Source organism: Cibotium barometz, chromosome 56 (genome assembly GCF_041138505.1).
Source record: "Cibotium barometz isolate CiBa-2024 chromosome 56, ASM4113850v1, whole genome shotgun sequence".
Lineage (NCBI taxonomy): Eukaryota > Viridiplantae > Streptophyta > Polypodiopsida > Cyatheales > Cibotiaceae > Cibotium > Cibotium barometz.
The window spans coordinates 10,207,585-10,219,603 of NC_141101.1; the positions used below are offsets into that span (position 1 = coordinate 10,207,585).

The window sequence follows — 12,019 nt, forward strand, 5'->3', positions numbered from 1 at the left end:
CTGCTGAACCACAAATGGTTTTTGATGCAGGTTGGATTGAATGGGGTGATCACAAATTCGAGTTTCAGGATGTGCCATCATACTCGGAAAAGAATTGGGGCGGGTCCTTTCCACAGAAATGGTTTTGGGTTTGTTTTCCCCTCAGTATGGTGCTTTACTGTTACACACTTGTGTGCTCCCCCTTAAAATGTGTCCGTTTTAGTTTTTCTCTGGTTATCACATTCAAACTGTGAACAGAAGGTTTGATACAGTACGCAGATTTTGATATCATGGCTAACAAATTTTTTTTCTAGACTGCACACATGCTGCTTGCTATCTCGCTTGACCAAGAATTTTAAAGAAAGTTTGTTGATCGAAAGAAAGAAATGAAGATGCATAGTGCTTGAAATTTTCTTCTTGAGAGTTGCATAGTCCCATATTGGGTTTTGGGGCTTGAACTGTTGCCCCCCTGCGGGAGAGAGTGACATGATAGCTCCTGAACAACAGCAAAACCGAAAAACATATGGTGCAGGTGGAGCAGACTTACTAGTTGTGTTGAGAGGTGCTGCCTCAAGTCATTCACATGTTTGCGGTAATGTGGTCGATGACAATGCTCTCTGGAACTGCCAGCTTTTGGATGATGATGCCATTGAGGGTTGTGCTAGCAGGATTCAGCTCTTGCTTGGGGTGAGCCTGGGAGGAGTATTACCAAATGGTAGTGAAGATCTAGACAAATCCAGTTGCAATTTGCAAGCTAGCAAGTCATAGACACATCAACCTATCATGTTTTATTGCCGGCACAATTGGCACAGTGCCCCTCCCATTCACGTAAACACAATATTATGGACAGAATTATACGACTTCCAGGGTGTTGCATAAAATGGACAAGGCTTAGTGGGCTTGTATATAGGAGGGGATAAAGGCACATACATGCCAACTGAGCTTTTCCAGAGGATCTTTCAGTTCTGTCAGAGCTCAGTAGTACCATATAAGTTGGCAGATGTTGCATTTATGCACATCATATTCATTTTGATATTGGTGCTGCCGTCGCTTGATGTTTGAGCTTTGTTATCTGGATCCAAATGAAGAGTTTTTTACCTAATTAATCTGTTGGTGCCTTGTTTTTGACTTTTACGAATGGATTTCAACATATTGGATCAGGTACAATGCAATGTTTTTGAGGGTGACGTTGGCAACATAGCCTTGACAGCAGGTGGAGGACGGAGATATCTTCCCCTGACTGGCTCCCATGAAGAAGTAGCCTTGGTGAGCAATATTGTGAACTGTAGATACATCTGACAGTAGAAAATAATGCCCTAAGGCAAAGGCTCAAGATCCCATGTTTTCTCTGTTTTGCAGGTTGGTGTTCATTATGGAGGGAAGTTTTATGAGTTTGTACCATGGAATGGTCCTGTAGAATGGGAGGTAAGCCCGTGGGGGTTCTGGCACATCAAGGCTCATACCGCACTGTACGAGGTTTGTATACATACTCTCTAATCAATTGAATTAATGCGTCTCAAAAAAGTTCGATTCTTATCTGTTGATGCACTTCATTGTGAGTGGTGTGTGTCTGTTTGAAGGCTTGTGCATTTAGAACCATAATCGTTCTCCTTGAATTTATAGGTTGAGCTGGAGGCTACAGCCAAGGAAGGAGGGACAACTCTGAAAGCTCCAACAGAAGTGGGATTGGCTCCTCTCTGCAAAGACACGTTCTCTGGTAATCTCAAGCTTGAGATTTGGGAACGCACTTCCAGTGGATCGAGAGGCAAGGTGAGGCATCTTTGCTTTTTGAACAGTTTTTGAAATAATTAGGACTTATATTGTAGATTTGGGGTCTGCAACGTAATCAGGCCTACGACAGTGTCATTAATCAGGCCTACCATAGTGTCATTAATCAGGATCACCAGATAGTGTGGTGTAGAGGACCCATCTTACAAGAAAGAATGTCAAAACACAGAGTCTCCCTGTCTTGCACCTGCAGGGGTATAGAGGAGCTATCTTGCAGTGGGAAACTTCCTATGCGAGGCCTCATTGTAAAAGGGTAACTAAGAGAGGAACTCAACAGCTGTATTTTTTAGGAGGTTCAGTGCGAGGAAAACCCATGAAGAAATATGCATTGGACAATGATGAGTCCGAAAAGGACCCATACTAGAGTTCCTCAGAAACAATCAAAGAAAAGAGAGAAAGTTAGCAAATCAACATCTTGGCTCGCATAACGACAATGCAGTGTCTGTCGCAAGGAGAGCCTGAAGAAGGAGAAGGTGTCTTGACATATGTTGTCCGAACATGAATTGGTTCCGGCTGGTCCAAATTGTCCACAGAGCCCAGAATCGTACCCAGAGAAGAACACAACATAAGGCTGAAGCGCAGGCTGGAGCGCAACTGTCAACATTCCAAATATCCAAAACTGTTTTCCAAAAAAGTGTGCGGGAAATCTAATGCGCAAGCAAGCTGAAACCCTGTCCAGGAGCAGTCTGGAATGTGGACAGGACCAAAGAAGGTGCAACACTGTCTCAGTCTGTGCACCACAGTGGCGGCATGACGAGGCATAGATCCGCCATGAGTGCAGAAGCACACCCACTGGGAGAACTCCAAGCATGTATCTCCAAAGGAACATGCGTTCTTTCAATGGCAAATCGCTCTTCCAGATCCCTCTTAAACATTTCCACCACTATAGTAATGGTTTTTGTAAGTGCCACGGATCATTACATACATACGTAATCCATGGCGGTGGTTGCAGTCTCACATATAAATTCTTAGCCGATATAATATCCAAAGACACCCCTAGAACTTTCCAGTCAGCCAGACGGTCATGCATACAAAGTGGTGGTATTGGTGCAAAGGGGGTCAACAACTTATATATCTCACCCACAAAGGTCTATAATGCATACCCAATCCAAGACTACGTCGAGCCATAGGGAAGGACTTAATGTTTCCAACTTGGTCCACCACATCATGGATCTCAATTATGCCCTGTTTTGCCAAGAAGAAAGCTTTCCTTGGTTGTGTGAAAGCCAATGGGCAGGCAAGAGCCGTAGTCCAATGTATGCTTTCAGCCCTCAACGAATTCCCTTGCACCATGTCACGGCCATTCCATTTTACATGCTGTAAAACTTTCTTCCAATCTTGAATAAGGTGTGTGGTATGTATGGGCAGCGAGGTATCTTTTTAACAAAATGACCAAACACAACCTCCCAATGTGTAGTAGTCCAGTCACCAAAGCCCGAGGATGTCATTCATTCTAACACACATGGCCGCCAGCATCAATGACTAAGGTTGCCGCTGTGCTGCAAAAGCTGACAACAAAGTAGCTTTCCGTGCAAGGACATGTATACGTATGTTGAGAATGTTCAATCCACCATGCATACGGGAGTACATAGCTTTGCCATTGACAATAGTCTGAGTGCTTTCTACCATGCATACGGGAGTACATAGCTTTGCCATTGACAATAGTCTGAGTGCTTTCTACCATGCATACGGGAGTACATAGCTTTGCCATTGACAATAGTCTGAGTGCTTTCTTATGGTGTTTTGATTTCCAAAAGAACTCTAATATTTTGGACATAAAGGCATCAATCTGATCCTTTGGCCAAAACAGAAGAGGTAAAAAGAACTGAATATATGCAATGAGTATGGATTGCACTATTCTCGGGTGCACATGCAGAGGCCAAGTGGAAAGCTTCTAGTAGTACAATTTCCTATTTGTGGCCTGTAATATCCAGTCTAAATGTGCATTAGGAGCACTATTCCATGCCAACAGATATTCCAAATGACACAATTTGTGAAGGCTCAATTATTTACCCTGGCCATATATGAGCATGTCAAGCTTCAATTTTTAGTGTTAAGAGTTTGGATTTCCTAAAATTGACTTTGAGGCTTGCCGCACATGCGAAGAGGTCAAGTGCTTCCACTACCATGCAACATCTAGATTTTGAACTTCTGAGCGGCTAGCAGATGTATGATATCCTTCACCATTTGTTGGAAGCGGTCATGTAAGAGATAGCTATTGTTTATTTGCAACAGGCGTTTGTTATACAAGGGCATATCATCTATTGGCAGTCCAAAATAGAGGCCCATCCATAGTGGAGCATGATGTGATAGTTGCAATGCATGGTCAATCCACATTTTGCAAACAAAATCATCATACTGATTTGCATTTAACAAGTACCATCTGTCCAATCTAGCATGGTAAGAAAATATTGCCGAATGCCAGAAAGTGTAACCAAGCATCCTTCGTCTGACATGTGGCCTTAAATCTAGTGCATGTATTTCACCAACCATGTTTGCCCAAGCAACTTTTTCCAAAGCCAACATATGTGAGTGCCCCGAGGAATTATCTCCCAATGAGGGTGCATTATTGAAATCACCACAGATAAAGACATTGTGCAACCGTGGATAAGCTCTAATTTCAGCTCATAAGACAGCCCGCTTGGCTAATGTTGTGTGTGCATAGACTGTAGCAAACTCAAAAATTTCCCCGTGTAACAAACATTGTACAACCAACCAACGTCCATAGCTAGATCATTGAATGCAAAAGTTGGGTGTAATTCATTTCGGACCATGATAAGCCCACCAGAGTAATCCCCTGTACTTGCATAAAATATACTATATCCGGCAAAGTAACCCAATTGACCAGTAAATTCATGTTGATTGTGCTCTTGCAAAGATATCACATCTGGCTTCATGATAGCACTATAAGACCATAAAAGTTACCATTTTTCAAGTTTGCACAACCCACAGACATTATATGTCATGCATTTGATTGGTGCAGTCATGTATATACAATGCAGTGTATGTACAAGGCCATGAAATTGTCATTATAGGACATCAGGCGGTCTTCATGGGAACATCACCTGGATCCAAAACATCATTACCAAGATCGTCTTGAAAGTAAGCATCAGAATGCTCCCCAAGATAGGACTTGTCGTGACCCTGTGAATTTGTGCAATGTGGGTGTGAGCATGGTGGACAGTGTGCAGGACACAAGTGTGTACGACAATGGTTACATGTTCACACTTGGGGACACTTATTAAGGGTTCTTTTTATTACCCATGTGGGGGGGGGGGGGGGGGGGGGGGGTAGAGGACAAAGTTTTTTAAAGCCTTTAAAACAAAAGAAAACCCTTTGAAGGGAATCGTGGCCCTTTTTTAGGGGAGCCCACGCTGTTTTTGAAGGACACCTTTTGGACATGCGTGGGCCTTTTTCGCTCTTGGGAAAACTGGCGGTTGGATTGCAGTTGCACGTGGGCTCTCTCTCAACTGGCGGGCTGGTCGGGCAGCAACAGAGGAGTCAGGCTGCTGCATACATCATAGGTGGATGAGGCTGGTCGTGGGGAGAGTGCTGACACACAAGCGGCTGTAGGAAAAGGTGCTTTTTGACTGGGAAGGGCTGCTCCGCTGGGTACACAGGAGGGCGCGCTGATCCCTTTCTCTCCCATGTTTTTGTGTGAAGGGCGGAGCAGGAGACACAAAGGCATATAGGCTGCTCGACTGGTTTTCTCCATAAGAGGCTGAAACCGGCCTCTGGTAGAAACCAAAGTGCGGTAGACTAGCAGTCACCCAATCCAATTGTAGTCCAGACAATTAATCAAATAAACAGGAGCTAGAGTGCTCCAAAACAAAAAGGAGAATGACACCTGTTGGCCCCAAAGCTTGGCGCCCCTTTTGGTATTTCTTTATTCAATTTCAATGGAAAGATTTAGATGATTACAACATGGCCATCCATGGCTCGTATGTCTGCAAGTCCAATATGCCAATCCTCAGGACCTCTTAGCATAGAGGTTACACAGCCTTGTGTCCCAAGAACACCACACTGTTATCACCTCTAATTTGCTAAGTCTGTACATCCATGAGGCCTTGAATAAGCATCTGACTGAACCATGCACATAGCCATAAACTCAGCCATGAAAACCAGTCCGCAAACTCGTCCAAAACAGCCCACAATCTTGTCCTGTTTCCACCCTCTGAACTGCCAAACCCTTCCTCTCACAAAGGGCTAGAGAGAACCACTCTAGAGCAGTCTTGAGCCAGTGAAAAGAGAGACTTCATATGACATCACCTGCAGTCCCACTTGCTCACAAAGAAAGAGAAACTTACAGTCTTGATGTCGGTTTCCACAAGGAAGAAAAGACTCGAGGAAAAGCCCCGAACTGTCCTGTCCTCTTGTCTTGCAGCCGGATGAGGGAGAGGGAGAAAGAAAGAGAGCAATAGACCTGTGTTTCTGCCTTGTAGCGCTGCACAGCAGCTCTGTTCTCGGTATCTCTACCCTGTAGCGCCGCACAGCAGCTCTGTTCTCTGCAGCACAGCCCGACAGTACCTCCTTCTAAGAGCAACTCATGACCAGCAGCGTGGAGCTTCTCCAGACTGTTTTTCCAGGCCTCAAATCAGTGCTGCCTGCCCACCCTCTCTCCATAAGCAAGCATAAGAAAGGCGCAGCCCTGCAGCCCTGCAGCCCTGTCAGTTATACGCCTTGTTTTCAGAAAGGCTCTCCACGCCTACAGCCTGTATGCGCTCTGATTTCATCAGATCTCTCTTCCACCTGCGCTGCCTGCCAGCCTTCTCTTCCAAAAGCAAGAGAGAGAATAGAGAGAGGCGTGTACTCTCTAAAAGTGGAGTAGCCCCCTCCCCATACTTATCTTAGGGCCCATAAAGTTTATTAAAACTTATGCCTAGGGGCCACCCAAGGTTATAAACATTAAAATACTTAAATCCCTTGGTCCCCCTTCACACTTGGGGATGTCCACACATGGTATTTTAAATCCCTTGGTCCCCCTTCACACTTGGGGATGTCCAGACATGTTACCATTTGTCCGGGCACCCAATTATGAACAATTAAATGTTTATCTTGCTCACCGATCACCATGCCCACACTTAAACTGAAAAAAAAAAACAGGGTCATGACAGAGGCACAGTTGGGTTGTAGAATTAGCAAGGCTTCTTCTTTTCGCAAGGAACTCACGCCTCCTCTCTCTTGGAAGGAGGTACAGGGCTGAAGCCTTTCTTCTCTCACAGGTGGTTTTGGGCCGTTACGCAGGGTCATGGAGTTTGAGGATCAGAGATGCTTGGGATTTTTTCTACTTGAGCTCAAGAGACACAGAGAGACCCTCTTGGTAGACAGGAGACCGAGCCACGATGTACCTAGACAAAGGACCTTGACAAATTTCTTCGGCATCAGCACCAGCAACCTAGCCCTCACACCTCCTGATACCTCCTCCATTGGGCCATCAGGGCACTGAGGAGTCACCACTGATAGAGCAATCATCTTATGTCGTGCTCGTCGGCCACGTCCACCAGGATCCCGACCATGGCATCCTCACCATCGCCAGATCAGAGCCATTATTGCTCGGCATCGGAGGCGCCTACCTCGCTTCTACGACCTCTCCATTCGACAGCCCCATGGCGGAGATATTTGATCTAAGGAGAGGGCAACACTTCAACTGATCAGCATACATGGATCTACCTGATATACATTTTTCAGTATTTTTCAGTATTTTCTACTCAGTATCATCTCGGAGTCTTACAATTCTGCTCTTACAACTGTAAAACAATCAGTTTATTGTACTTTTTAGTCTCATTTAATTGTTCTCTTTGATGAGACACCAACTTCAGATGTACTCTCAGTTTTGGTCTCATAGTCCATTATTGCCTCTTAGAGACGTTAATATATCATTTCATTTCTCTCTCTCGATTGGTCTTGGTGAAGATAAGAGATTGAGGCAAGGATGATGGCTCCTCGAGCCTAAGGAGTACATAGCTTCTCTTTCTTCCAGTCAGAGGGCTGTTCGGGGGTTCTTCTCTCGGTTCCCTGTGAGAGGAGGAATTTGCAGCCCAAGAGGACAGAAACAGGAGCAACAATTAAATGTTTCAGGAAGGGTTCGTGGACTGTTTCATGGTTGTGTCTTTGGCTACATGCATGGGCAAATTGACTGTGTTTACAAGGCCTCATGAATGTACTATCTTGGCTGATTAGAGGTGAATAACAGTGTGGTGTTTTGGGTCACAGGGCTATGTGAAACCTCTATGCTAAGAGGTCCAGAGGACTGGCAGTTTGGACATGCATATGTATAAGCCATGAATGGCTATGATGTATTCAGTTAAACTCTTCTATTGAATGTGAATAAAGAAATACCGAAAGGGACACCAAGCTTTGGGGCCAACAGGTGTCGTTCTTTTTGTGTAGGAGCACTCGTGTCGTTCTTCTTTTTGTGTAGGAGCACTCTAGCTTCATTTTTATTTGTCTTATTTGTTGGATGGCAACTGTGTTTGGGTGATTGCTAGTCTACTGCACTTTGGTTTCCACCAGAGGCCGGTGTCAAGGTTCCGTTGCCGGGACCATCAGCAACTTTCTTGAGGGGGTAAGCTCGTGGGCGTCTTGAGGAAAGTGGTCGTTGAAAATTTCAGCAAGATGTCAGACTATGAGGATGACTATGACTATGATGATGAGGAAGAGCAGGAGACCACTCCTGAGAGGACTGAATCTGTGGATGTACTTGCAAGAGAACAGGCTGCAGAAGATGCACATTATGAGGATGTAACACAGCCAGAAGATATGCCAAGTAAAGAGGAAGATGATGCCCAATTCAAAGCTTGTTTGGCAGGGGCAGTGGATGTGCTCATGAAGCTCACACAAAGTGAGAAGTTTGCTGAATTTATGAGGGTCCCTTTTGAGCCTAAGAAGAAGAAGAAGGTGCGTTCTAGGAACCCACCTCAGAGCAATAGTGGTGCCTTCCACATGATCTTGCTTTTGGACAGTTTTCCAACACACAACACTTATGATGCAACCCACAGAGTTCCTTTTTCGGGCAGCCGCCTATTCCGCAGCAAACGATGCATCCAGGCTATTTTGGCGGTGGTTCTGTGTTCCAATCTATGAATGGGGGTCACCCTCAAGGAGGCATGGGAATGCAAGGGAATTTTGGAGCTAGTTTTCAGCCTGGCATGCAAGGCAACATGTATGGTGGTATGTAGCTCAGAATGCAAGGGAATATGTATGGGGACATGCAGCCCGGAATGCAAGGAAACATGTATGGGGGCATGCAGCCCGGTATGCATAGTGGTATGTTTGGAAACATGGGAGGATCAGCAGGATTGCATGGTATGCAAGGTGTGGGAACTGGCAATGTTGACCCTCGTATGGGCATGAATGCAGGGGGTAGCAATCTTGTGAAGCCACTTCCTTACGATAATCTAACGCCTATGGGTAAGGCGAAGGATTATAAGGAAGGGGGAGCTGTGGTGAAATTTGACACATTCAGTGGGGCCAAAGACAGGCTCAAGGCTCTTATCTTTTTACAGCAGTTTGATGTTGCTTTTTTTGGTGAAAATTACACGGAATCCTCGAAAGTGAGAAAAGCTGCGACTTTTCTTAAGGGCAATGCATTGCAGTGGCAGTCCACTCTTCTTTTGCAAGGCATAGCACCATCTACTTGGGTACAGTAAACAAGTGTTCTCTTTCGTGTGGCTCACATCTACATTCGAGGTGGTTGTAATGACAGCATGGCATAAGTTGGATGCATCGAAATGTGAGAATCTTGAGGATTACAACAAGAAGTTTTGGGAAGCTCTACTCCCAGTTACTTCGTATCGTGCAGTGCCACTGTTTGAGCAGGTTGAGAAGTATTGTTGTGGGTTGTCCAAGGAAGTGCGTGACTATTGCATTAAGACCCGAGTAATAAATATGTCGCAGATGATAGAGAATGCCATGACGGCAAATGCGTTACTCACTGGGGTTTCAACTGGATTTAAGGGCAGCAAAAGCACTGGCAAGAAAACTGAGAAGTTAGGGCATGCACCTCGTGATGCAACAATGCTTGTAGAGAAGCGGCGTAAGATGTTACCAATGCCCAAGAGAACTCCTGAGGAGAAGCAAGCTTTGTTGGATGCCAAGAAATGTTTTTTCTGTACCGAAGAGGAACATATGTCTTTCAATTGTTCCAAGCGTAAGTCCAATAAGGGCTCTGACACTAAAGGAGAGTCCAAGTCTAAGAAAGCAAAGCCTTATGTAGGGTTAGTTCCTGATCTTGTTGGGGAACAGCCAGGTGGTGAGGAGACTGAGTTATGCAGAGCATGGGGCAAAATTAGAGATCAGAATGCTTTGATTTTCTTTGACACAAGTGGTAGAGCCGACTTTATCTCACCAGATTTGGCTGGCAGATTGGGTATCCGTGCAGAGGAGATGGAGCCTTTGTATGAGGCTAGTTATTGGGAAGCTAAGGCTTCATGTGCAGGGTTATGTGGACGGTGAGGAATTCTATATCATGCCACTTGATGGGTGTAATGTTTTGTTGGGTATGCCATGGTGCCATAGAGTACATGCGGTGGTGGATACGTACAATAGGAAGATTACTTTGACTCATAGAGAAAAAGAGCACATTTTGGATTTAAAGCTTAAAGGGGAATCTATTCCTATTGTATTGGCTTCGGCCATTTCATCAATAATGAAAAAGCATCTTTTTGCGTACTTGGTTTTTGTAAAGGATGCAAAAGATGATGAATCTTAATCTAATTTGTCTATGTTAGATAAAGACAGGACTGATTTCCTACGGGAGTACCAAGATCGCTTTTTCGAGTCATTGCTAGGAGAACTTTCTCCGGAAAGGCCAGAAGATCATGCTATTGATCTTATTCCGGGGAGTACCCCACCAAATAGACCGCCATACCGTGTTAGTGGAGCCCAACAAGAGGAAATTATGAGCCAAGTATAGGAGTTGTTGAAATAGGGGTTGATTTAACCTAGCTCATCACCCTTTTGCTCACTTGTGCTCTTAGTGCAAAAGAAAGATGGTTCTTGGCGCATGTGTATAGATTATAGGGCGCTCAACAAGAACACCATCAAGAATCCATTTTCTATTCCAAGGATTGATGACATATTGGACCGTTTACAAGGCTCCACAGTCTGTAGTTGAATAGACTTGAAAAGCGGGTATCATCAGATACGCATTAGACCCGAGGATGTGCATAAGACATCATTTCGGACCACCGTTGGACTATATGAGTTCTTGGTCATGCCCTTTGGCTTGACAAATTCTCTCGCCACCTTTAACAGGATGATGGACAAGATTTTCCGGCCTTAGAGAGCGTTTGTGGGCACATTCTTTGATGACATGATTGTGCATTCACGCTCAGAGGAGCATAGGGAGCATTTGGCCACAGTTTTTTTGAAGAACTCCGGAAGTATAGGTTGGTCATAAATGGCAAGAAGAGTGAGTTCTTCTTGGAAGAAATACACTTCTTGGGGCACGTCGTGTCTAAAGATGGAATCCGTATGGATTCTTCGAAAGTAGAAGCAATTCTCAATTGGCCAGATTTGAGGACCGTGCATGATGTATGCAGCTTTTTGGGATTGTTTTTCTATTACAGGCGGTACATACGGTATTTTGCTGACATTGCTTTGCTCCTTCATGCTTTAACAAAGAAGGGAATTCCGTTTTGATGGGTTGATTGAGAAATTGCAGCCTTTAAAAAGCTTACTTCGGATCTCGTATTGGTACTACCGGATCTCCGAAAGGCTTTTGTTGTCCAGTGTGATGCATGTGGGAACAGCATTGGGACAGTTCTCATGCAGGAAGGACATGTGATAGCCTATGAGAGTCGTATATTACAGAATGCCGAGAAGCATTTACAGGTCTATGAGAAAGAGATGTTGACTGTAATTCATGCTCTTTCTACATGGAAACACTATTTGCTTGGAGCTGATTTCAGTGTGCAGACAGATCATCAGACCTTGCGTTATTTCCTCACGCAAACTAAACTTTCTGAGAAGCATATGAGATGGGCCAACTTTTTGTCTATGTTCCGCATTCAGATTGTACATGTGGAAGGCAAAAAGAATGTTGTGGCAGATGCTTTGTTACGCAAGCCACATGTCTCAGCAGTTTCACTTGCTTATCATCATGAGCTTGATGAGATGAAAGAGCAGTATGTTCAGGATGAGGATTTTGGTAGGATCTATGATCAGATGTTTGAGGGTGAGCGGCATGATCATTATACTCTCAGGGATGTCTTCTTATTGATGCATGGTAGACTGTGTTACTAGGCAGTTA

General features: G+C 44.6%; 1 protein-coding gene across 2 annotated transcripts in view; it reads left to right on the forward strand.

The window, feature by feature from the left end:
• Positions 1 to 12,019, forward strand: part of LOC147606874 (tocopherol cyclase, chloroplastic-like) — a 57,911-nt gene that overhangs the window by 12,721 nt on the left and 33,171 nt on the right. For both annotated transcript variants that reach the window (XM_086791009.1, XM_086791010.1), the window contains 4 exons: positions 31 to 128; positions 1,141 to 1,245; positions 1,339 to 1,455; positions 1,603 to 1,749. In XM_086791009.1, the coding sequence (XP_086647135.1) occupies positions 31 to 128; positions 1,141 to 1,245; positions 1,339 to 1,455; positions 1,603 to 1,749 (467 nt within the window). The remainder of the gene's footprint in view (positions 1 to 30; positions 129 to 1,140; positions 1,246 to 1,338; positions 1,456 to 1,602; positions 1,750 to 12,019) is intronic.